Source organism: Carassius carassius, chromosome 27 (genome assembly GCF_963082965.1).
Source record: "Carassius carassius chromosome 27, fCarCar2.1, whole genome shotgun sequence".
In the NCBI taxonomy this organism is placed as follows: domain Eukaryota; kingdom Metazoa; phylum Chordata; class Actinopteri; order Cypriniformes; family Cyprinidae; genus Carassius; species Carassius carassius.
This window is the reverse complement of record NC_081781.1, coordinates 14,316,827-14,341,699: the sequence shown is the minus strand read 5'-3', so window position 1 is coordinate 14,341,699 and position 24,873 is coordinate 14,316,827. Positions and strand designations below refer to the sequence as shown.

The 24,873-nt window shown below is 36.2% G+C and overlaps 2 protein-coding genes and 1 pseudogene across 3 annotated transcripts; 1 reads left to right on the top strand and 2 right to left on the bottom strand.

The window, feature by feature from the left end:
- The first annotated feature begins 1,538 nt into the window (after positions 1-1,538).
- On the top strand, positions 1,539-14,148 carry LOC132106845 (protein Hook homolog 1). 2 transcript variants are annotated; one of them, XM_059512884.1, is made up of 23 exons: positions 1,539-1,753; positions 3,203-3,288; positions 3,842-3,914; positions 4,025-4,075; positions 4,642-4,671; positions 5,243-5,375; positions 5,491-5,558; positions 6,266-6,328; positions 6,424-6,507; positions 8,339-8,502; positions 8,688-8,828; positions 8,920-9,121; positions 9,210-9,320; positions 9,401-9,488; positions 9,822-9,888; positions 10,281-10,421; positions 10,511-10,598; positions 10,755-10,786; positions 10,894-10,976; positions 11,197-11,297; positions 11,586-11,687; positions 11,823-11,891; positions 12,498-14,148. In XM_059512884.1, exons 1-23 carry the CDS (start codon positions 1,709-1,711, stop codon positions 12,651-12,653), a joined length of 2,178 nt encoding a protein of 725 aa, XP_059368867.1. In that variant the 5' UTR covers positions 1,539-1,708; the 3' UTR covers positions 12,654-14,148. The 2 variants fall into 2 exon arrangements, with proteins under 2 accessions (XP_059368867.1, XP_059368866.1); XM_059512883.1 differs by lacking the exon at positions 4,642-4,671 and having other exon boundaries at positions 1,681-1,753.
- A 938-nt stretch (positions 14,149-15,086) lies between these two features.
- Positions 15,087-17,829, bottom strand: LOC132107414 (cytochrome P450 2J3-like; annotated as a pseudogene).
- A 1,694-nt stretch (positions 17,830-19,523) lies between these two features.
- LOC132106843 (cytochrome P450 2J2) lies at positions 19,524-24,137 on the bottom strand. Its single transcript, XM_059512878.1, has 9 exons — positions 23,828-24,137; positions 23,470-23,632; positions 23,060-23,209; positions 22,449-22,609; positions 21,180-21,356; positions 20,908-21,049; positions 20,607-20,791; positions 19,912-20,053; positions 19,524-19,790 (listed from the first exon to the last, which is right to left on the bottom strand). The coding sequence occupies exons 1-9, from the start codon at positions 24,008-24,010 to the stop codon at positions 19,615-19,617; spliced, it is 1,479 nt and encodes a 492-aa protein (XP_059368861.1). The 5' UTR covers positions 24,011-24,137; the 3' UTR covers positions 19,524-19,614.
- Positions 24,138-24,873: the final 736 nt, after the last annotated feature.

Genomic DNA, 24,873 nt, shown 5'->3' with positions numbered 1-24,873 from the left:
TATCATGTGTGGGTTATTTGCATTGTTTCTTATATCTATCAGCATTCTTTATTGATGAGACCGCTTTAGTATCTTAGTTACCCAACTTCCAAATTGGCTCCATATCAGTGCATTTGCCCTGGAGCTTTATGCTAAAAATTTCTCAAGCTAATATTTACCTTTCTCATTTTGCCTAAACCGCAAGGTCATTGTGGCTGAAAATAGCAGTTGATCCACAGACCCATGGCCCAAATGAGAATCTGGAGGCTGTCATGGTTTAAAGTCCAGTGTCATGTTAGTCAAGGAATACTGCCACCAGTTACGCTGTCCCATGTGGTTAACAGGTTGAAGACGAAATAGAAACTTTTTGGCATATTTCAGACTGGCATATCCATTGAGCTTAAGTTGTTTTAATGTTTAATAATAAATGGATTAAATAAAATAAATAGTTTATCTAAACTTTGAATGTATGCAGTTTAGTTTATTTCTATATTATACAATTGTTTGCAAATTAGGCACTAATGCGTCTCTTATTTTGTATATGAAGTATTCCCACATGTGCTCATCCCATAATGTGTAAACGCATGTGACTTCACATCACAATCTTATCTTATGTTTTTATTACAAAAAGGTAATAAAACGCTTGAGAGACCTTAATGTTAATGTTTAACAATAGAAAACACAAAACAGTGTAATTCCAAAGTATGTAAATCCTTATTTAAATTTTGTTAATTTGAAGGTTTAATCACCTTTTTTGACAAACCATTAGTGTAGATTAACTCATATTTGTATAAGTGGCAGTGGCAATAAAATAAATAAATGGCTACTTAAAAAAAAAACCTGTCTTTTTGGGAGCTGTTGATCATAAAGCATCTGTGCACAAAAGTGAATGTCCCTATGGGATGCCAAGTAAAAAAATAACTAGGCTACATTAAAACAAATAAAAAATTGTGAGATTTACCCAACAAGCATTGAAAAATGATAATGATTTACAGGATTTGGAACATGATTGAATGGTTTTTGGTCATAGCTGGAATAAGTCAATCTTTAGGCTACCTGGTCAAAGATGATCATTATGGTGATAGATGATCATGTTTTTGGATGACTAACTACTAGGCTACATTTCAGATTGACCACCTTTGGTTTGTTTGTTGGTCCAAGATGGTAAATCATCTTTAATTAGCATTTTAAATATGTCCTTAAAGGCTTAGTCTTTTTAGGGCAAAATATATATACATTTTTAAACGTGCTCATTTGGATGAATCTGGGCATTTTGATGATAAATGTGACAGTATTTTGTAACATATTGTAGGCTATTTTATATTCACGTTTTTAGGTGCCCATAGTCTATTCAGCTTCCATAATGTGGAAACCCAACGATTGCACCACATGATCCGTGTTCTCTGCTCTGCCAGTCTCCTCTTTGATCTCTCTTTTGATTGGCTACACGGTGTCCTGAACTCAATACACCATTGGTGTTTTATTTCTTGCTGTTGCTCTCTTAAACTCGTCAATCCCCCAATCCTTATCAACGCAGCACGCGCTGTGAGAAGGCGCTGTGTCCGCGGCGGACATTCACGAAGCCTTTACGTATCAATCAATGCGTAGACTCAATAGACGTGAACGTAGCGCTGGTCTGGTGAGCGCTAGGCAAACACACGCAGGTAGAAAGGGGAAGCGCATTGTTGACAGGTGGACGGAAATATTTGCCCGATAACACAGAGGAGATATGGATTTAAATAAAACGGTGCTGTGCGAGAGCCTGATTATTTGGGTAAGATCCCATCTTTCAGTTCAGCTCTAAAGGTCACTGGAATCATGAATCGTTTATTTATCTACGGTCATATCCTTGACGATAGCGTTACCTGTCGCAGGTAACGTTAGTCGTTTTCTTCGGACGATCACCATGGTCAAATACCGGAAATAAGACATTTAGATGTGTGCACTTGCTCTTGTAAACCAAACGGGCTCTGCGGTGCATCAACCTTAAAAAATGCGCTAATTTCTCCAAGCGGCTCCCGTTCAACACGCGACACCAATATATACAAAAATCATAAAGACGAACAAGACTCAGAATGCTGTTAGACATGTAAACAACACCAACAGTCACCGCCAACTCCATCCTCATCCGATTAAGACGTCTAATCTGGTTAGCTAGAGTATTTGTGGAATGTGTTTTATGCAATCAGATATTCCCCGTCTCAGTTTAATATGATGGCGTTTTGATTTTTGACCGCGGTGTGTGATCGCATGCGGCGCGTGCTCGCGATTCTCTGTATTTGGCTCTGATCCATGACTGTGTTTACATTGCGTTTACACCGAGGGCCCTCCTGGATAGTTTTCAGAAAGACTTGTAAGATGAAACATGTGTGTGTGTGTGTGTGTGTGACACTGGAGAAAAAATGTAATGCAATGGAAAAAATATTTAGTAAATATATCCCTTAACAACAAGATGGAGTATTTTGTTAATGTTAATTGTATTTTTCTTTATTGAGAGTGCTATATGCTATGCAGTTCGAATGACAAAACCGAAATGTACAAACCTCCATGATTTTCTATTAAATATACTATCATGCTGTCAGTAGTGATTTTGATACTTTTATTGTAGTAATGCAGGGTTTACCAAATGACAAGTTGATAAGAAACTAATAATTAAATCAAATGTAAAATTAACCTTCATGCTTTGCTGAAAATGCTTTTTCCAAATTTGGTGTTTACGTTCAAAAATGACTGGCCCTAAAAATTACCTGGATTTAATGTTTTTGTCACTTTGTTTTCTTTCAGTTAACACATTGTTTTTATCTCCTCTTCCTCTTTTTTTCTTTCTTTTTTTTCAAAAAGTCAAAAAATGGTAAATCAATAAATCAGTAAATCAATGAATCAATATTTAGGATATGCCTGTGGGAGAAAAAAAAAGTGTCAGACTAATATGAACATTAACAAGCATTTTCAGGAAAAAGAAAATCCTCTCTGTGTCAGAATGACTAGACAACAATTATTCAAAATAAAACTGAAAAAGTTTTTAACAATTACAGGTAATAATATTAATGTTGAATTTTTAAAAATATTAACAATATCTCAAGTAGCCTAAATATTTTACATATAAGGTGGTTCAGCGGACAAAAAAGTTTGGGAACCCCTTATGTCATGCATATTCTTTGTATTTTATCATTGTTTATTATAGTACTGTATACGTTTGTTTCTTTATTTGTATATGCCTCAGCTGCAAACCTTCAAAACTGCAGCCCCCTGTAAAACAGTGGAGGATCTAACCTCAGGGGCAGCCATGTCTCAGGCTCTGCATCAGATGTGAGTGTGTTTACATTTATTCACTGGCAGATGCTTTTATTCAACGCAACTTTGCTTTTGTTGTATTTATTTCATTACCCATGAGTCATGACTTCAAACGTTGCTAGTGCCAGGTACTACCAGTTTATCTGCAGTTTCTTTGGCTCATTCTTTCATACTTAACTGTGTTTACATTTCTCACTTCCCCCCATTTTTTGTTTCCCTCCTTGCTCTACTAAATCAGATTAGTTTTTTCCAGTCCATCATTACAGATTTATATCTCAGCTTGTCAGAGTGTGAATATTTTATGACTTGCATTCGGTTGTGGGAAGTCCTCAGAGTCATATTACCTGAAACCTTATTATTTGTTGAATAAACATTCAAGTTTACTTAAATTTATATATTGTTATCAGAAAGCCTGAGAGTGTGTGGTAGTTCTGATTATATTACAGTAGGAAGGGATAAGAATAAAATGTATTTGATTTCATTTTGCCAACTGATCTGAATGAAAGCATCTAAAAGTATCTGAAGTAGATAAGACTGCGCTGCACTGATCAATATATTTCAATTACAGAGATCCTTCATGGTTCAATGAGAGCTGGCTGGCCCGCATTAAAGAGGATGTTGGAGATAATGTGAGACTCAAGGTAGACTTCTTTTTCGTTTTATGCCTTTGTGCTTAAATCTAATTTTGAGAACATGCCAAATATAATTTGTTAGTCATAGCTAAAGTCTTTGTTTCTCTCCATTTCTACAGATGAACAATCTCAAAAAGATCCTGCAGATGATAGTTGATTATTATAATGAGGTAAAAGACACACTGTTTCAGATATCATCAGTCAGGCTTTAAGTCTTTCAGCTGACACAATGCATTCTGAATTCACAAATATTGCTACAGTCACATGATGGCTGGTTTATTTGTATGACTGTGTTAATGCCTACAATTTTTCTCAATTTGTTTTCATAATTTATTTTAAAGATATAATAACCATGCTGAACAGAGGCGTCATGCCCATTCAAAGTGAGGGGGCATGTACCCCCTCAGACTTCTGAGCAAAGTGGATTTTGAATGCAGCTTCCAAAAGACAAAAAAATAGCCAAATAATAGTTTTTATATATATATTTGATCCAATCACACCGTTATGATTAGATCGTTCAGTGTGGCACAGCATCAGCTGCTAAATCCAAATCTGGCTGGCGCTAAGCCAGAGACAGATGAGTTTAAACAGCGCAGCATTATAACCAATCACACACGATTCTGTTGAGCTTATGAATGCATTGGCCAATCAGAGACGTTCAGATGAGTCATCGCTGAAACGCGGTGTTTTGTTCACTTGCTCACTGACTGAATTCTCTGGCGAATTCTCTCATCAGAAACAACAAAGTGCAGATGTGCGTACGAATGTAAGTAAGATATTCATTTCACAGTGTAAAGAGCTTCAGTGATTATAATGGGAGTCTTTGAGAGTGCCTGAACTCTGGCTAGACTGAATAAAAATGTTATTTGATAATGTAAATGTTCTTAACTCTGTAAAATGAAAAAAAAAGTAACTTTCAAAATTGTTATTAAAATTCATATTAAATACAAATATAGTCGTATTAAAAATATTTTATGGCATGACACCCATATCTGGCACTTAAGTAAAAAGTCAGATTTCTATGTGTAGTTAATAGATTACACTATTAGTCTACTTTGTCAATCTCCATTTATTGATCAAATAACAAACCTATAAAGGTGCGAAACGCATTTACTTAGGCTACACATATTTGAGAATCGAGATATTTCTTAATATAATTAACATGTTTGGAAATATTTCGAATAAAAAGGAAAAAATAAAACATAATCCTATCTGAGTTATACAGTGCTAACCCCCACCCCCCATGGGCCCCCTCAAAAATCATTGTCCATGATGCCCAGATGCTTAAACTGATTCATTGTAATAATGCGTATGTGTTCTGATCACTCCGGGTTCAGGTTTTGGCTCAGCAGATCACAGATTTCCCTCTGCCTGATCTGATGCGTGTAGTAGAGCAGTCTGATCAGGTAGAGCTGGGACGCCTCCTACAGCTCATCCTGGGGTGTGCAATCAAATGTGACAGGAAACAAGGTACTTGTTCACCCAAACCTTAAAATGTTGTTATTTACTATCATTGTGTACTGCTATTTTCCTGGTGATCCATATATATTTCATTATTTTAACTTAGCAAGATGGTTTTGTCTAGACTATGTCCAGATTATCATGACTTTGGAGGAATCTGTACAGCATGTGGTGATGACTGCTATTCAGGAGGTCAGATTCATTTTATTCAGCTTTTTATGTGGTCATATATACAGTACAGACCAAAAGTTTGGACACACCTTCTCATTCAAAGAGTTTTCTTTATTTTCATGACTATGAAAATTGTAGATTCACACTGAAGGCATCAAAACTATGAATTAACACATGTGGAATTATATATGGAATTATATACATAACAAAAAAGTGTGAAACAACTGAAAATATGTCATATTCTAGGTTCTTCAAAGTAGCCACCTTTTGCTTTGATTACTGCTTTGCACACTCTTGGCATTCTCTTGATGAGCTTCAAGAGGTAGTCACCTGAAATGGTCTTCCAACAGTCTTGAAGGAGTTCCACGAGAGATGCTTAGCACTTGTTGGCCCTTTTGCCTTCTGTCAGCGGTCCAGCTCACCCCTAAACCATCTCGATTGGGTTCAGGTCCGGTGACTGTGGAGGCCAGGTCATCTGGCGCAGCACCCCATCACTCTCCTTCTTGGTCAAATAGCCCTTGATGCCTTCAGTGTGACTCTACAATATTCATAGTCATGAAAATAAAGAAAACTCTTTGAATGAGAAGGTGTGTCCAAACTTTTGGTCTGTACTGTGTGTGTATATATATATATATATATATATATATATATATATATATATATATATATATATATATATATATATATATATATATAAAATGAATTTAATTTTTTTTTATTCATTACAGCTTATGAGCAGGGAGACTATGTCTCAGTTAGGAACAGAACACCCTGGAGATGTTGAACAACAGGTAAGAAATACAGACATATATGAGAAAGTCAGTGTGTCGATATTGTTAAATGTAGTATCTTGTAGTATTGTTCAATGATGCTGGTTTTTTGGTAGTTAAAGAAAGCCTTGGGGGATCTGACTGAAGTCATGGTAGTGAAAGAAGAGTTGGCACAGCGCTGTCAGGAGCTCGACATGCAGGTGAGGGGTTTGTATTAACAAAGATATAATAATATTATCACGAGTTATATACAGTAGTACACAGATTTCAAAGGACCTTACAGTAATAAACAGGAAAATAAGTGTTCAAATTAATCAGTTATGAAATGACTTCAATTTCAGTTCTACAAAAAAGAAATGTCATTATTCAGTTCAATTTAGTTGATTCAATTCAGTTCTATAACCATGAAACTGAAGCAAATTTTATAAGTTATGAACTCAATTCTGCTATAAAGCTGCTTGACAACTGTTGATACTTTTGTGACAGTCTTAAGTAAGATTGTGGCAAAAATCGTTCAAGCATCGAAAACCAAAATGGCACATAAATATTATTACTATTATTACTTGTTTTAGATATGAATACACACCAGTGCTGAAATATTTATAAGCTGCCTACATAAAAAAGGCATTGGTCAAAGAAATCCAGAGGCAGCATTTATTTAAGTGGCTGTGTTTGCAGACTGTAATTGTCAGTGAACAGCATTTCTGATTTCTGCTGTTCTGTTCATTCACCTTCACGGATGGACAGATTTTGCCTTGAGTGCAAGCATTTTTTATTTGTCTCTGCAGAGGCTGATGTATTTGAGCTTTTCAAAGAAATAATCTGTCATGTACAGTATTTTATCAAATGTTTAGGTATATATTTCCCTTTTGGAAATTGTGATGAATATAGTACATTTAAAAGTCATTTGCAGGATTTGAACTGCTATGTTCATTTTCCTGTGCACATAAATGGGTTAGAAATTGATGTGTTGCTGATTCTTGACAGATTAAGTTGTAAAAGTATCCATGACCTATGAGAGGTAAGTCTAAACAAATGCATGGCAACCTAGGCTAACTAAAACTAAAACACTACATTGACACTAATCAATCTAACCACTGAAAAACGGGTCTCATCTGGGGGTTTTTTGTTGCAAAAAGAGCTCATGGATTCAGAGCTGAAATTACTGGGTTATATATTGGCAAACACTATATATGCAAAAATAATATGCATTTACTGTTGTAGTGTGGGAGGTTTAACATGCTTAACATTAACAGTGGAATTGTTTCATTTAATTTGCAAATGTAATATAAAGTTGCATCAATTTAGAGTTTATACACACAACTGTAATGGATACATTTTTAATGTTTAGTTAGTTTTGAAAGTGTTTATTTTTTGTAAACTGGTTTATTTCCTTCTGTGGTAAGTAGTGGTGCAGCACAATGTTTATTTAAATGCAAATCTAGTTGTAATCTGTTATAATTTAATATAATATAATTTAGAATAATCATGCTGTATATATACACTACCATTCAAAAGTTTGAGGTCAGCAAGATTTTTGAAGAAATTAATTTATTTATTCAGCAAGGATGCATTAAATTGATCAAAAGTGACAGTGAATGTAGTTTTAATGTAAAAATGTATTGCATGTTCCACAAACAATTTAATGTAATATTAAGACGTGTTTCTCAAAATATTCAAATGGTTTCTGAAAGATCATGTGATGTGAAGTCTGGATCAGTGGCTGTTGAAAATACAGCATTGCCATCACACAAATAAACTACATTTTAATGTATATTAAAATAGAAAACATAAATTCTAGTTTTAAATTGTAATAATTCTTAATGTATTTTTGATCAATTAAATGCAGCTTTGGTGGGCATAGGATACTGACCCCAAACATTGGAACGGTAGTGTACATAATACAGTACAACCCTACATACAATCATATGTTCAAATATGCCAAACCTGTTGTATGCACTGTAGGTCATACATCATCAGGTTTTCCATAAATGTTTCCAGAGATGTTTGACCTTTTTGCCATTTAAACAGGTGACAATGCTACAGGAGGAAAGGAACAGCCTCCTGGCAGAAAATGACCTCTTGACTGATCGAGCCAGTCAGCTTGATACTTTTGATGACCCCAGTACTCCATCAGGGAGGAAGCACAGCCAGCTACAACTACAGCTAGAGCAGCTTCAGGAGGAGAACTTCAGGTAGACAATGTGGAACTTTCCAAATATTGTCTGAAACTTGCTTGATATTAACTTGCTGATGTTCTGAATATTGTTGATGAAGTAGACAAGCATTGAAATAATGAACCAAGGGTGGCTAGAATGTCTCAGTTTGAAATGGCATGCAGTGTAAATAATGAAAGTGTGTGTATGTGTGTAATAACCAGGCTTGAGGCAGCTAAAGACGATTACCGCATCCACTGTGAAGAGCTGGAGAAACAACTAGTGGAGCTTCAGCATCGTAACGATGAACTGACCAGCCTGGCTGAGGAGTCGCGATCGCTTAAAGATGAATTAGACATATTAAGGTGTGTGCTGGGTCATATTTTAACAAGTAGTTTTTGCCAGCATCCTCTTTGGGTGTTTTGGGAAGTCTCTAGGATTGATCTGTTTGTTTAGGAGCTACTCTGACAGGGCAGTCAAGCTAGAGGCCTCTGTTGAGACGTACAGGAAGAAGTTAGAAGATCTAAGTGACCTAAGACGGCAAGTGAAAGTTCTGGAGGAGAAGAATATGACCTACATGCACAACACAGTCAGCCTTGAAGAGGAGCTACGCAAAGCTAATGCTGCAAGAGCTCAGTTAGAGACATACAAGAGACAGGTATAAACGTGCTAGCAGTTTTCCTTTCAGGTGGTTAAGTGAAATATGAACGTAAAAGATAAACACTACATTGTTTTTGGAACTTCAGGGTCAGGAGCTCCACAGGAAACTGTCTGATGAGTCCTGTAGGGCTGATAACCTCGTTTTCGAGATGAAGAAATTTCAGGAGAAATATGATACTTTACTAAAGGAGAAAGAGGTAGAGTGACATATTCACCTGCAATTACTCATACACATGCCAAAACCTTGTGACTATTGTGTTTGTGTGTGATTCATCAGAGGATCAGCATTGAGCGGGACACTCTCCGAGAGACTAATGAGGAGCTGCGATGCACTCAGGCCCAACAGGCCCAGCTATTACAAGCAGGTATGTTTGCAGACGCCACATCTGGCGATGGTGCCATGTGCCGCTAGGAAAAGATTGCATTTGAATGAAGACTGTTGCTCACAGACATGAATTAGTGCAGGCGGGCTCTGCTGAGAGAGATAACAGTTCCCCCACTCCTGTGATTCGTTTGGCATAGCCAATTTAAATTCAAGCAAAACTGCTGGTTCAGAGGCAGTACAGCCTGTTAGATTTATATTCCGACCACAGTACAGCCTTGAGCCCAGCTCAAGCGATCTGTCTGGGTCACTTCACAGCTCAGTAAACACAAACTAAAAATGAAACTTGAACGTGTGCTTATTTCACACTTCACAGGCAAGTATCAAACAGGAAGTCCAAGCCATGATAACCTAGCAGCTGAGATGTTGCCCATTGAGTACAGGTATGTATAGCATACAGAATTGCAAATTTTTCCATAAATGCCATTTATTCCTGGAAGGGTAAAGTTGATTTTTTTTCAACATCTATTACTCCAGTCTCGAGTGTCACATGATCCTTCAGAGATCATTCTGAAATGCTGATTTGGTGTGGAAAGTTGATATTAATTTTGTGCAGAAATGTCTTCATATTCGGTAGTCTGATCAAAAAATGAGCAAAGATTAAAATGGTTTTGTTTACCACTGTTTTTAATAACACACTTCAAACAGAAGGTGAATAGCAAGACTAGTATACTGAACCTAATGTCTTTGTGATTCACATTTATCTTTAGTGCGCATCAAATCTTAGCTATCATTGTAGTATAAATACGTGTGTTTTGTATATGTTGATGTCCAGGGAGAAGTTCATTCGTCTGCAGCATGAGAACAAGATGTTGCAGCTGCAGCATGAGGAGTCCGAGAACGAGCGCATGACTGAGCTGCAGGAGCTGCTAGAGGAGGCCCGGCGCGGACGCAGCCAACTGGACACTGAGAACAGGTACAGACTGACATAATATATCAAATGTATACTTAACGAACTATACAGTAGCTTTTCTACATATGAACCTGTGTTGTTTGTGTATTAAGGTTAAACAGAGAAAGAATCAGTGAACTCCAGCAGCAGGTAGAGGATCTACAGAAGGCCTTGCAGACACAAGGAGCCAAACCTGAAGATGTAAGTGTGTTTGAGCCACTTGGTGGTGCTGTTTTTGCACATTTTTGTCAGTGATACAAGAAGAGCATGTGCTTTGCAAATCATCTAGTCTTTGATTTCATTCTGGATGTAGTATTTTTTATTAAAAAGTTGCATTATATGTTTGCTTTCATACAGTCTCATCTGAAAAGGAAGCTGGATGCTCATATGTAAGTTTAGACATTTGATCAAATTTGATTTCTTTGTTGTTTTAGCTATTTTTGAGCATCTTATGCACTTTATGAAATGGATGGTCCTTATGTTTTTTTTTTCCCAGGGTGCAACTGAATCAAGCACAAGATGAAATCATGAAGAAGAAAGAGCTGTTGGAGGACCTCCAGCCAGACGCTACTCAAACCAGTTAGCCTTTAACTCTCGACCTGAACCTATATTTTTATCCCACATTGCTTTTCATGACCTCAGAAAAAGACTGAGACACATACACGCACTCAAACCATCAACTTTGTGTCAAACTGTGAACTTTGATGTCCATGATCTAGAGTGATGTTATGATCCTCTTTAAGTCAAACAAAAAATCTTTAAAGTTCCTCTCAGTTTTAGAGATAAATGTCACTTTCAGGTGTGAAGATGGATGAGCTGGTTGCAGCACTGAAGAAGAAAGATGAGGACATGAGGGCGATGGAGGATCGATACAAGATGTACCTGGAGAAAGCCCGTGATGTACTTACAATAACTTCAGCTCTTAAATGCATACCCTGTTTTACCACTGACTGTCTTTTGCTCTGGTCTGTTACAGATTTGTAGGCATTTTGAAGTCCTCTGTATTTTTCTGATATTGAATCATAAACTTGATATATTCTGTCATACTCTGCACATCAAATAACTACAGGTTTAACCAGCCAATATATGCATTCTTGCTTAATTTTGAGCTCTTTTACATGCCTTTATTATAACAGAGTTATTACTCATCAATTCCAATGATTACACATCATATTGTGCATTTCTAAGGTGATTCGAGCTCTGGATCCCAAGCTAAATCCAGCCTCAGCCGAGATTCAGTCACTGAAAGCGCAGCTCTCTGAGAAAGAGAAGAAGATCATTGCTCTGGAGGTAGAGCAGCCATCTCTTCTCTGTTATTTATATCTAGCGATTTCAAGATTTACTTTCTCACTCACAACTGAATTATTTTAGTCGTTTCTTTCTCTTTCTACTCATGTCTGTTCCCATCCTCTCTTCTTTACTCAGCGGGAGTGTGAGCAGGCCAAACTGAAGGAATATGAGGAGAAGTTAATTGTGACAGCTTGGTATAATAAGGTACAGTGACACGACTCAATAGTTTACAAAGTACAGTGTAAATAAAATATGCTGTTATTTATTTAGATCTAAGATTCTGTAAGCCATTTATTTGTTTGTATATTTCAATTTAAGGTGCTGCAATTAAAGATGATATAAAAATTATTTATGCATGTATGTGTGTGCGTGTTTGTTTATTATTTTATTTAAAGGGACAGTTCACCCCAAAACAAAAATTGTCAACTTATTGTTCCAAACCTGTAAGAGTCTCTTTGTTCTGCTGAACCCAAAGAAGCTATTTTAAAGAATGTTTATAACCAAACAGTTGAAAGTAGCTGTAGATATATATTAGCGATATTGGCTACCATCACCTATTTGGTTACCAACATTCTTAAAAATAGCTTATTTTGTGTTCAACAGAAGGTTTACAGGTTTGAAACAAGTAAAAGGTCATTAAATGGTGACATAATTAATTTTTGGTTGAACTATCCCTTTATGGAATGTCACTTAAAAATGTCCCTGTTAATTGATAAATGCCTTGAAATATCTAAAACTTTAAAATAAACAGTCTGCAGTAATTTGCTTGATGTTATGGAATTTTCTTTTCTCATATTGTGCAAAACACAGAGTTTGAACTTCCAGAAGATGGCGATCGAGTCACGGCTTAGCGGGCGATCCAGCTCTCTAGTGCCGCCCGGCCAGTCTTTCCTGGCTCAGCAGCGTCAGGTGACGAACGCCCGGCGAACCATGTCCATCAACGTGCCTGCCGCTTCTTCCAAGTAACCTTGTCCTGAGTATCTCCCCAACTTCCTGCTCTTCTCCTTCTTTCCCTCCCATGAACACTCAAGTGACCTTAAGTACACTTCTAAACAAGGGGACAAGCATGCCATGATGAACATTAGCGTCTCCCCCATCTGATCACTCTCTACAGTTACACATGTATAATAATGTACAAGGGACTGAACTCTTGTTGAAAGTTACTCAATCAGCACACAATTATGTACAGTAGCAGTCTTTTTCACTTTCAGTACTAAACACACACCTGTGACAGTCTGCAGCAGGGTCACTTCTGAACCAGCATCCATACTAAAGGTCACAGGTCAGTCCTTTGTCAGGCTCACTCAGATTGTGTGGAAAGAAATGCATTTAATGAGTCCTGTAAGGGTAGCATGCATGCTTTTGCTAGAAATGACTTCCAACGATACACTATGCAGCCATGGAATATATTTGTAATCGTGCAGGCATGTTATATAAAACATTAAAAGTATATGCAGACACATTTTACCCTAGCCAATCAAAATCCTTCGATCAGGATGATGAGGTATTTGGTGCTGGACACCAAAGTTCTTAGTTTGTTCCTATTACAGTGACTTTCTCAAACAACAACATGCATTGAAACTACATTAATGTATATATTTAAAGTAGATAAAAAGCAGTTCATCAAGGTTGTCCTAAGACAAGGACGCATTTTGGTTTTAGGACAACTTGATGAAAGGTTTTGATCCACTTCAAATGTTGACTAGTGTACATTAAAAAGACATGCATATAATCACTCTTAATCTGAATCCAGGTGCTTCATTCAGTCGGTTATGGTATTTTATATTCAGTTGACTGTGATAGCACTCTTGCATGCTCTTTAAGAAAGCAGAAGGGCCTTTTTTATCCACTTAATGTCTTCTGTCTGTGTGAATACCTCAAGTATCAGGATTTGAACACCAGCACAGAATTATAGCGGGCCATCGTAAACTGCTGTGATGGCTTTGAATGTGTTGTACACCAATCTTTAAATATACATGCGTGACTTGTAAAACATATCTGCATTTTGAAATGGCTTTTGCTGTATTGTGAAAATCTGCTCCTGCTTAGGTTGACCCGACTGAGCTATCTGCTAATAGACGAGCTGTTGCATTTCGAATAAAATACACTCTGTTTATGTTGGGAGATACAGTACTATTAATTCAGTTTTAGGTGGTAAGGTTAATCATTGCTGTTCTGATTTGTCTTTTCTGGTGTTTTATTCAACAAGGCTTTTTGGCCTGTGAGAGGTAAATGCTAATGTTTTTTTTTTTTTTTACTGTTAATGTTTCTGTATGATGTGCCCCAATGAAGAACTCTTAAATTAGTGAACTTAATTTTTATGAGCACTGTCATTGTTTGTGAGAGATGATAAATAATAAGATTGGATTCAAATGAAATTAGAATAATATTTGGAGTTAAAGAGCACTTGAAAACACAATAGTCACAAATTACATGTGATGAATAAACAGTTTGTTTTGCATTACCGCCTTCTTGCTTTTTATTGATCCCAAGGTTGAAGTTTCCACTCGAGTGTCACCGATAGATGTCGACTAATATAAACATTTCCCACTATGTGTCACTAATGGTGCTGAATTTACACACAATTTTTAAAGCTCTCAGATTTGATTTATTTTGAATAAATGAAATATATGAAAACAAAAAAACTTTATATTTTGCATGGATATCATTTTCCTTCACATGAATACACAATGAAATGCTTGTTTTAATGATCTGAAATCCAGCCAATACAAATGGATGATGCACTATTTCAATTCAATATTTCTATTTCAATTCAACACAAACAAATGGTGAAATGGATTTCAACATTATTTATTATCACAGAAAAACCTTGCTTATGTTTGCTGACTAATGTCTTTCTCTATGCATTATCTTTCACCTTAAAAACTTGAACTTCATCCCAGTCCTCTGAAATCAGTGCCAACACGTAAATGATTCTATAATGTTTAACTTGTCGCAATGACCTTGTCTCTGTTGTTTTCTAGGGCAATGTTCATCCAACACTATTAGTTTTTGTAAACTAGGCATTACCGAGCAGGTTTTTGCAGGTTTGATTTGGGAACTAAAGATGAAGGCTATTCTCTCACACTGGTTAATCAAACAAGTGAGTCGCAAACGAAAGGCATAATCTCCACCTATCTGTTTTCTTATACAGGTTAAACAGACATAATGTCATATTAATTCATCTGTATTATATAATTTTTTTCATAATATTGAATTATTGCTATAAAAGTATTCTGATAGTGAGTATGGTTTGTTCAGCGTGTCATTGCATGGATCTTGAAGGGGTGTGGGGTGTGTGTTACTCCTATCATTCCATCAAGGTTGAGTTTCTCACCCTCTGCAGCTGAAAATCAAAATTTTCTTAATAAAATGACAAAGAACAGGAAGAGGTCCATTCTAGCGAGCTGCTCCCCCATACAGACCCTCTTTCCTATGAGAGAGACAAAGTGGGGAGACATTCATGTAAATAAATTATTATTATTATTATTATTATTATTGAATAAAAGTATTTTCATCACAAAATACAGTAAAAGCTGTAATATTGTGAAATATTTTTAGAATTGAATAATTAATAATTTAAGCGTTCATTACTTCAGTCACAATTATCCTTCAGAAGTCATTCTAATGTGACAATTTGGACAATATTTTGCTGCTTAATATTTTTGTGAAAACTAATACTTTTTTTTAGGATTCCTTGGTGAATATAGAGATCAAAAGAAGTGTGTTTATTTAAAATATAAACTTTTGTAAAATATAAAAGTCTTTAATGTCACATTATCTCTGAATATAACTATACTAGTGTAAATAATTCATTATAAAGTTAAAAAGTTAAAGTTTGTACTTCTGTTTTCACTTTACCTTCAGAAAAGGGCATGAATACATCCCGCCTCACAAACTTACCCTCTTTGTCTAAGAAGTGCCCAGTATTGTCTCCCATTCATTCTAATCAAAGAGAACAGAGTGCAATATGGGTAAAATTGCTGTACCCTGGTTGAAACAATAATTTAACTGAAAAATAATAATAATGTATTTAATTAACAGTGCTTGCATTTTAATCCCTTGTATTTCCAGGGCTTTCCTTTTTAAGTCCTGGAATTTAACATAATTATTTTATCTGTGAACATTTCAATTCAAAATATTTCACACATTTTCATAATTAAAGATTCAAGATTCAAGAATTAATATTCACCTTCCTAAATATTCAGTCTGTTTAAAAATATGATTTGTAATATTCGAAAGGAACATTTCGGTCCATTTTATTTCACTTTACAAATGCGCATTCACAAATTGACTGGTTCAAATTCAGCAGAAAATTCACCATTCCACATCTGGGAGCGGCAGGAATTGCAGTTGAGTACCGATGCATGATCTCCAGCTGCTGTCGGTCGCTCAACAGCAGATGGCGCAGGCGGCTGTTGATGATGACCAAAACAACAGGTGGACCAAGTATAATATGGTAGATGTAGTTTTGGTCCCCGGTGTTCTGTCGATGTAGCATAATTTGTCAGAATAGCATACCGGAAATTGAGTTTTATGGCGGAGTCTGTCAATTTAGCCTACTTTGTAAGTAGAAAAATATTAAAAATACAGTTTATAAAGGGGTATGCTGTTTTGATAGCCCCAGGTTTAATAAAAAAAATAATAAATACAGTTTATAAAGGGGTATGCTGTTTTGATACCCCTGGTTTAATAAAAATAGTTTATAATTGTACACCACCACTTACCGCTTGTAATCTTAGGTATGCTGAAATTATGTTTACATTTAACGCATGTGCAATTCCACCAATTTCACTGCTGCGCATGCGCATTAACGAAGGGATCCCATTCTGATGGGTATGGTGTTCCGTCAGAACACAGACTAGAAACAGGTCTAGAACACATGGAACGATGTTCTCTTCATCAAAAACGTGTTGTTTCATGTGGCTTCTGTTCAGTGATGGAAGACGTAATATTTAAAGTGAAGTTGTTGTATTACAACAAATAAATGCTAGTGAAAGAGGCTAGTTTGAAGTTCTCCTGTCATTTTAATAGTTGTATTACCTGCATCATCTTAAAAATGAAGCTGTCAATGTAGTCCTGAGGCTCTGAGGGTTCCAGTTCTGTCTTGTGTTTAACAACAACCTCTTTTAAAGAAGGCTTCCAATAATTTGTAGTTACTGAACATGTCATTGTGCGCCCCAGGAAGATGCTTCATAATGCCTGGAAATGCTTCATAGAGCTGAAGGAAAAACATTTTTATTTACTCATGTGTCTGTACTGGTGCTGCATGACCGGAATTAATTATGAATAGATATTTAAAGGAGTTCACCCAAAATAAAAATCTCAAGATTTACCCAACCTCAAGACATTCAAAATGTAGATGAGTTTGTTTCTTCAGAACAGATTTGGAGAAAATTGCTTACCATTGGATCCTTCTGAAGGCACCCATTCCCTGCAGAGGATCTATTACAAATCTGTTCTGATGAAAAAACAAACTCATCTACATCTTAGATGGCCAAAGGGTGAGCAGATTTTCATTTTTAAAGTGAACTATTTCTTTTGAAATGTATTTTAAGTCTTCTTGTTTAATTAGTCCTTTCCCAGAGTTTATTCAAAGTAGCAAAATATCTCCAAGCCAAACAGTATAATATAAAGGACAGTTATCAAAAAGGAAAAAAAAATTATTTACCTGGTCCCAAATGGAGCTCTCTGATTGAATGTTTTTAGATATATATTGTAGCATTGTCCTGAAGTGGTGGTCTGCATATAGTCAAATTTCGGTCCGAACACCATCTGACAGATGATATTGGAAACAGCATTGTTGAACAGGATTGTTGGGTCAAAAGCAGCTTCTAAGAAGGATGAGAAGTAAATGAGTCCTGTTATTTACCTTAAATTGATTCTTATTTACATGCAAACCAGGTATTGTGTACCTTCCTGCTTATTAAACTGTGACTGAAACCAATGCAAATCATTAGGATCATAAATATTTTTTATCAGTAAACTGCAAGCATGATCTAAAGGGCATGCACCATTTTAAACACAGTTTTCAATTATAAGTTTGTATATATATATATATATATATATATGTGTGTGTGTGTGTGTGTGTGTGTGTGTGTGTGTGTGTGTGTGTGTAAGTAAAACCGATATCCACTATCATGCTATCTCTTATCTTTTTCCCCCCTAGACATTAATAGAGTCCTGTCCTGTCAACCCAGAAGTGTCAATATTGTCTGCTCAGTTTTGCCAGATGTTTATGTGGCTCTTTGGAGTCAAGGTTGAAGACAATTCCTAGAAGCAGAAGAGAGAAAATGTTGGGTGGGTAATTTGGTGGGTTTCTGTTCTTCACATAGTCTGCCACCAAGAGAAAAGCCACTAAAGAGCAGTAGTCCCTTAAATTCAAGAATCTGGAGAACTGCAGTTAACGCCATGACAGGCAAAGAAGGGAAATGTGAGGTTTGCAGAATGTGTGTTGAACAGGCAGCCTTTGTCCATCTGTTCAGCCTGCCACTCCCCTCACATCTGGCTCAATAGCTGTAATGTTTTTAACAGAACATGAACTCCGAGTTATACAAGATCTTGATGGATTACATTACTCTTGTTGTTTGAGAAATGTGTGAGTGTCAAATGTATGTCATCTAATATGTACTTAAATTTTAATGGGAAGTCCTCCTCAGATTGAGTTACTGAGTGAGACACGCAGTGAGGTGAACTGTTTTTGCAGGTTGATTTATTGAATCCTCCCCACTCCCACACATTTATCCAGTGCTATAATTGCTGGTTGGTTTGCTGTGTAAATTGGGGACAAACGATGTCAGTGAAAAACACATGAAGATTTTGTCTGTGGTTCAGTTTAGGAGGTTATGTTCATTGATAGATGATTCATTGAAATTAAAAATAGTGAATTAATAGCATACTGCTTAATTAAGTTAAGCATATTTGAATAAAGGACAAGATTAGTATAACCTGATATGTCCAAAACACATTCCATACAAAGCTATCACTGGGGCAGTGTCCAAAGTCACAAAAAATAAAAGGTACATTTATGTACATTATTTAGTGTATATTTGTGCCCTTTGTAAGTGTACTGCACACATTTTTAGTGTACATGGCATTGAATTCATGTTTTATAGCTTTTAAATCAATAAGCAAAGTGCTGATCACTCAGTGAAAGGTTACATGTTTAGATTTGAAAATAAGGTAATAAAAAAAATTGCAAAAATACTACATGACTCAATTCTTCAATACAGATAGACAGGGTAAAACTGTGTTCTGTGTGTTTGTGTGTGTGTATATTATATATATAATATATACACACACACATACACACACACACACACACGTATGTATTTATGTAGGTATGTTTGTGTATGTTTAATGTTTTGAAAAAAACAACTAGTCATGAATATCGAAAGTGTGGCACTATACAGAATAAGAGGCCATGTTGAGAGAATCGGGAGTAAGTGCCGAGGTGATGTGTGCGCTGTGTGAACATGATGATACTGTAGTTCTAGACTAAATGTGAACATACATTTCCTCATCTCACCTGCACAAAAAACAGATTCAGTATTGCTCAAAATGAATAAAAAAAGTAATGAATACAGACATGAATTTAAATTTCCTTCAGCATGAGGCATATTCATTTTACTTGGTGTGAAAGGGCTTTTAAATTGGTAATATACATTTTTTATATTAAAAACAAACAAACAAGCTCTGCTCAGATTTAAAAAGTAACTCAAAAGTAATGTAACGCATTACGTTTTATAAAACATAGACTAAGTAATGTAATTAGTTATTTTTTTTAGGAAGTTAAACAGTATTGTAATGCATTACTTTTTAAAGTAACTTTCCTCAACACTGTGCATATGCATATGCTGTGAGTGATACTTCCCACATAAAAGTTTCTATACTGCACACACTCAACCTCAGCAGGATTTGGCACCCTTTATCTCGGATGAACACAGAGCTTGTATGGCAATGGGGCTTGTGTGAAGCCCACCTGGCTCTCCAGACTGGGCTCCTCACCAGGAGGAGGGCTGAACCTGAAGGTCTGCAAGAGGATAGCAAGAAAGATGAACAGCTCCACGTGAGCCAGGTGCTCTCCCGGACACTGCCTTTTGCCTGTCAATCCAGCACAGATGAATTACTTGACTGAAATATATATTTTACAGTCATTTATTTTTACAGGTATGGTTTAAAATTGATTAAGAGACAGCAGAATTAGGCAATGGATGAACTGTACCTGCTGAGAAGGCGAAGAAGGCATTTCTCCTGCAGAATTGACCTTCAGAGTCTATAAAGTGTCCAGGATTAAAGGTGTCTGGTGTTTCCCATTCATGTTTGTCATACAGCACTGATGTCAGATTAGTGATCATCACAGTCCCCTTAGTACAGTACAGGAAGTGGTCATAATAATAATAAAGTGTTATTCAAAACTAATAAAATATATTAGTTTTACATTTATGCATTTATCAGATGCTTAAAAGCGGCTTACAGTGCAATCAGACTACACATTTTTATTTTTAAAGTGATGTGACATTCAGCCAAGTATGGTGACCCATACTCAGAATTCATGCTCTGCATTTAACCCATCCAAAGTGCACACACACAGAGCAGTAAACACACACACTGTGAACAGACATTTATGCTGCAGCGCCCGGGGAGCAGTTGGGGGTTCAATGCCTTGCTCAAGGGCACCTAAGTCGTGGTATTGCCAGCCCGAGATTCAAACCCACAACCCTAGGCTAAGGAGTCAAACTCTCTAACCACTAGGCCACAACTCCCCCACAAAGGAGGGAGTGTGTTCTCCAGGAATTGAACCCACAACCTTTTGCGCTGCTAAAGCAATGCTCTACCACTTTATATATATAATATTCACAATAAAAATAAAAATATATTTTAAAATGTTTAACAATAAACACAATACCCTTCTTTTACCTTTGGTATGAAATAGCCTCCCAGAGTTGTGTCCTTTCTTGCAGTTCTAGCCATATTTAGAGGCACAAGGTTGGCTTTTCTGAGAACCTCATGAATAAAAGCGTTGGTGTAATGCATGTTTGCCTTATCGAACATAGTAGGTAGACGGGAGCCAATCACCTGGTCAATCTCTGCTCTGACCATCTCTAGTTAAGGAAACATTTTGAGAACATTGTCAAGATACAACAATGCACAATAAATAGTAAAGATATTTTGTCTGTTTTTACTGTTGTTGTTACTTAAGTACATAATTTTATTGTACCTTGAATATCAGGGTACTTGATCATGTAAAGCAGAGCCCATCGGAGTGTGTTGGTCGTTGTTTCAGTTCCGCCCTCAAACAAGTCTACCATGCACCACACCAGACTGTCAGTGTTAAACCCTGCCTCAGTGTCATTCTTCCTCTAAGCCCCAAATGAAGCACACAGACATGAATAAGAAACATTTCTTCAAGAATCCAATTAATTCAGTAATATTCTTGGGTACATCACCTGCTGTTGATGCAGAGCTCCAAATTATGTTACTATGTTTTACCTTCTCTGTTTCTGTCAGGTAGGCATCAATATAATCTCTGGGATTGTTGCTGTCCCAATCTTGTCTGTGTTGCTCAACCTTTTCTTTCAAGAAGTTTGCTAACTCTTGATAGTTTGAGATTATTGTCTGATGAGGTCCTGGCAACCATTTCATTATACCTGGGAAGGCATCATATAGCTTAAAAAAAAACATGAAGGTTTTGTTAAAAGGATGAATAATCTCCATGGTAATACTGTGCTTCAAGCTTTGATGTTTTGTACAAATATTTTAACAAAATCATTCACTCAACACAAGTGTAATATGTGAAAAAAATCCACTCCGCTTTTTTTGAAAATAGGCTCATTTTCCAACTCCCCTAGAGTTAAACAGTTGAGATTTACCGTTTTCGAATCAATTCATCCGATCTCCGAGTCTGGCGTATCAATTTTAGCTTAGCTTAGCATAGATCATTGAATCTGATTAGACTGTTAACATCTCGCTCAAAAATGAGCAAATAGTTTCTATATTTGTCCTATTTAAAACTTGACTCTTCTGTAGTTACATCATGTACTAAGTAAAATGAAAAGTTGTGATTTTCTAGGCCGATATGGCTAGGAACTATACTCTCATTCCGGTGTAATAATCAAGGAACTTTGCAGCCTTACCATGGGTTACCATTTTAAAATGTTTGACTCAAGAGTGTAAATACAGTAACTTTAAGCACAGTAAAATCCCATTCTGAAGGTGAAGAAATTGCTTAATGTGTACAGTTTAGATTTGAATTTATCTGGATATTTGATTTAAAAATATGTAAATAATTTAAGCCAGTCCAAATAAATTTATACTGATAGTTTGCTTATATAATCATGTAAAAAATATATATTTGGTTGAAATTGAATTTTAGTTTCAGTTGACTTTAAAAATGTATTTTTGCCAAACTTATTTTTCTTTTAATTTTAGAAGTGTAACAATGTAACAAGTTGACGTATTTTGTTAAAGCTGATCCAGCGACACTTTTTTTCAGTGTACACGATGTAACTACAGAAAAGTCAAGTTTTAAATGGGAAAAGAAACTCCTTGGTAATTTTTGAGCGAGATGCTAACGGTCTAATCAGTTTCAATGATCTATGCTAAGCTAAGCTAAAAGTGCTACCGCCAGACCCGGAGATCGGCTGAATGGATTCGAAAACGGTAAAACTCTACTGTTTAACTAGGGGAGTTGGAAAATGAGCCTATTTTCAAAAAAAAGTGGAGTGTTCCATTAAATGTTGTATTTTCAATGGACGCTACCTGGTTCCACACAGATCCTGTAAGAAACACTGACTCTGCGCTCATTTGTAGACGCTTCTGGAAATCAGCATTATCATACTCATATCGATGGCCAAACACCAAACTACCAATAACATTAGCCACTGCATTGTTGATTTTGACCAGAGGGTTAAATGGGCAGCCTGCATGACAAGGTAAAAACAATGTCATCATGAATATTTGCAGAATATTTTAGTAAAAGACACTTCAGAAAAGTTTTTTGAAATGATATACTGTTCTGTGTATTACAACTCTGCTCAAACACTCATACCATGTAGTTTTCAAATAAGCCAGAAGGACTTGATTAATTGTATCAGGTCTGTTTAATTAAAGTTGAATCTAAACTCTGCAGGGCTCTGGCCCTCCAGGAATTGAGTTGGACGCCCATGCCCTAGAAGAACAATTCTGGCTTCCCCAAAGAACCTTGCAGTGAACAGTTCTCAAGAGAACAATGTTGTTATTAGATTAAAGTACATTTCAATAATCTAAATAACCATTTTCCAGTATAAAAAGACCTTAGGGTTCCTTGGATGTTAAAGGTGTTCCTCATGGAACATAGATTCAATAAAAAAAAACTGTAGATGGGTTCTTACCCTGCTCTTCTTTAAAGGCTCCGCACAGGAAGTAGCACTCTCGTTGAATATGTTCTTCGAGAGTCTTCCTCCCCTCTCCAAAGTTTTTCAGGTGACTCATGGAAAACTGCTGTTGTTTCCTCCATGAGTAGCCATTGTTAAAAGACAAGCCTTTTTTGGTCAGGGGTCGGCGTCAAAAACAATGGAAGAAAATTGTGTTTAGACCTGCTGTAGAATCAGTGAGGATGTTTTTCTATACACAAAATAATTTGCACCTATTTAGCAAGAACACTTTGCTCATCTGCAATTAAACTATATACTTTAGAGCAATACTCACCAATTTTCCTGCTACTTTCAATTCATAAATACAGCAGTTGTTTTGTAAACGAACATTTTGTGTTTCCATTGGTCGCCTTATTGTAGTCACTTACCTCTACCTTTATAAAGTGTGTCAAATAAAGGAGAAACAGGGCGGTCAGTAAAGGTTTCCCCTTGAGTGATCAAAACATCCTTCACCATTTTAAACCCGGACACATACACTATTTTATCACTTCCATTTCTGATACTGAAGATGTTCCCATACTTCCCAATAAACTGGAAAAATAAAAGTAAATTAATTAAATTAATAATCAAGTAGCACATATGAAAAAAAAAGGATGAAGTCATGGCATTCTATACTTAATAAAAAAAAATATATTCATATAAATATAATATTATTATTGTTATATTGCATAGTAAATGAGTAGGCATAATTATTTCAGTGTTGTAGTATATTCATTAGTGCCTCACCTGGTCTACAGTTTTGTAGTTAACATCAGTGAAGACATTTCCTAGGATGGGTAGCGGCCAGGGTCCTGGTGGAAAATTTCCTGGATTTTTATGTCTGATCAAATCTATAAGCAGCAGCAGTAAACAAATCAAAAACAAAAAGCTTTTGAAATCCAGGCACTCATATAGGGAATATAAAATCATGGCCGATTCTATGGGCAGGCGACTCCTCTGAAGTAAACCGACTTATTTTAGCCAGGCGGTTGTGAATAGGGTGTGTGTGAGAAAGTACACATGCACTGTTTATCTGAAAAGAGAGAGTTAATCTGGATCTCAGCAGCTTGGAGACAAACGAGCAGTGTGGGAGTCATTATTTAACCCTGTTATATAATCAGTGTTTGTAGTTCCATGCTATAGTTTCCAACAAAAACAGAGCCTCAATTCAGCCTCTGTGTGAACCTTCTACATTACGAAAGAATCTCTACCAGGAACAGATCATAAATAATGACAGAGCAACACAGTTGAACTACATGAGACTGAAGAGATAAGCCATATGCACACTGTGCAGACAGCAGATAAGAACATCTGTGCAATCGTGACAGTGCTGAAGTGTTTTAGTTGGAAAACATTCTTAATCTATAACAGTATAACACTACATCTACAACTCATAAATGTGTGCTGTATGAGTGCTTATGGGCACTTGCCTCTATAATTGTAATTATTTGTAAAATGGACTAGCAATTTTTGAGGGGAAATAGTTTCTACACTTGTTTTTTTAATTCAGTAGCAAGTGTTGATGGATCAAACAAACTCATTAAAACGTACAAATTAATGCAAACCTTGTGCATATCAGAGCAAAAGAGACATTTGTCCTACAAGCACACACACTGAATTTAAAAAGGGAGTTTGTCCCTGCTGTCTGGTCTGAACACTGAGTGTTTGAGACTACAAAAGGAAGAGGCCTTTCATGGGTCTGTGGCCCCAGCAAGTTACATAATACCCCAGCTGTTGTTAGTAATTAATCTGTGACTGTGAAACATTCCTTCACTCTGTTATAAAGTAACTAA

Bases quoted from the DNA above. Each gene is read 5' to 3' on its own strand.
- LOC132106845 (XM_059512884.1), top strand. From the start codon at position 1,709: ATGGATTTAAATAAAACGGTGCTGTGCGAGAGCCTGATTATTTGG. The intron at 3,289-3,841 runs GTGAGTGTGTTT...TTTCAATTACAG, and splicing joins TCTCAGGCTCTGCATCAGAT to AGATCCTTCATGGTTCAATG. The intron at 10,599-10,754 runs GTAAGTGTGTTT...GCTTTCATACAG, and splicing joins AAGGAGCCAAACCTGAAGAT to TCTCATCTGAAAAGGAAGCT.
- LOC132106843 (XM_059512878.1), bottom strand. From the start codon at position 24,010: ATGATTTTATATTCCCTATATGAGTGCCTGGATTTCAAAAGCTTTTTG. The intron at 23,633-23,827 runs GTGAGGCACTAA...TTATTTTTCCAG, and splicing joins ACTACAAAACTGTAGACCAG to TTTATTGGGAAGTATGGGAA. The intron at 23,210-23,469 runs GTAAGTGACTAC...TGACCAAAAAAG, and splicing joins CACACTTTATAAAGGTAGAG to GCTTGTCTTTTAACAATGGC.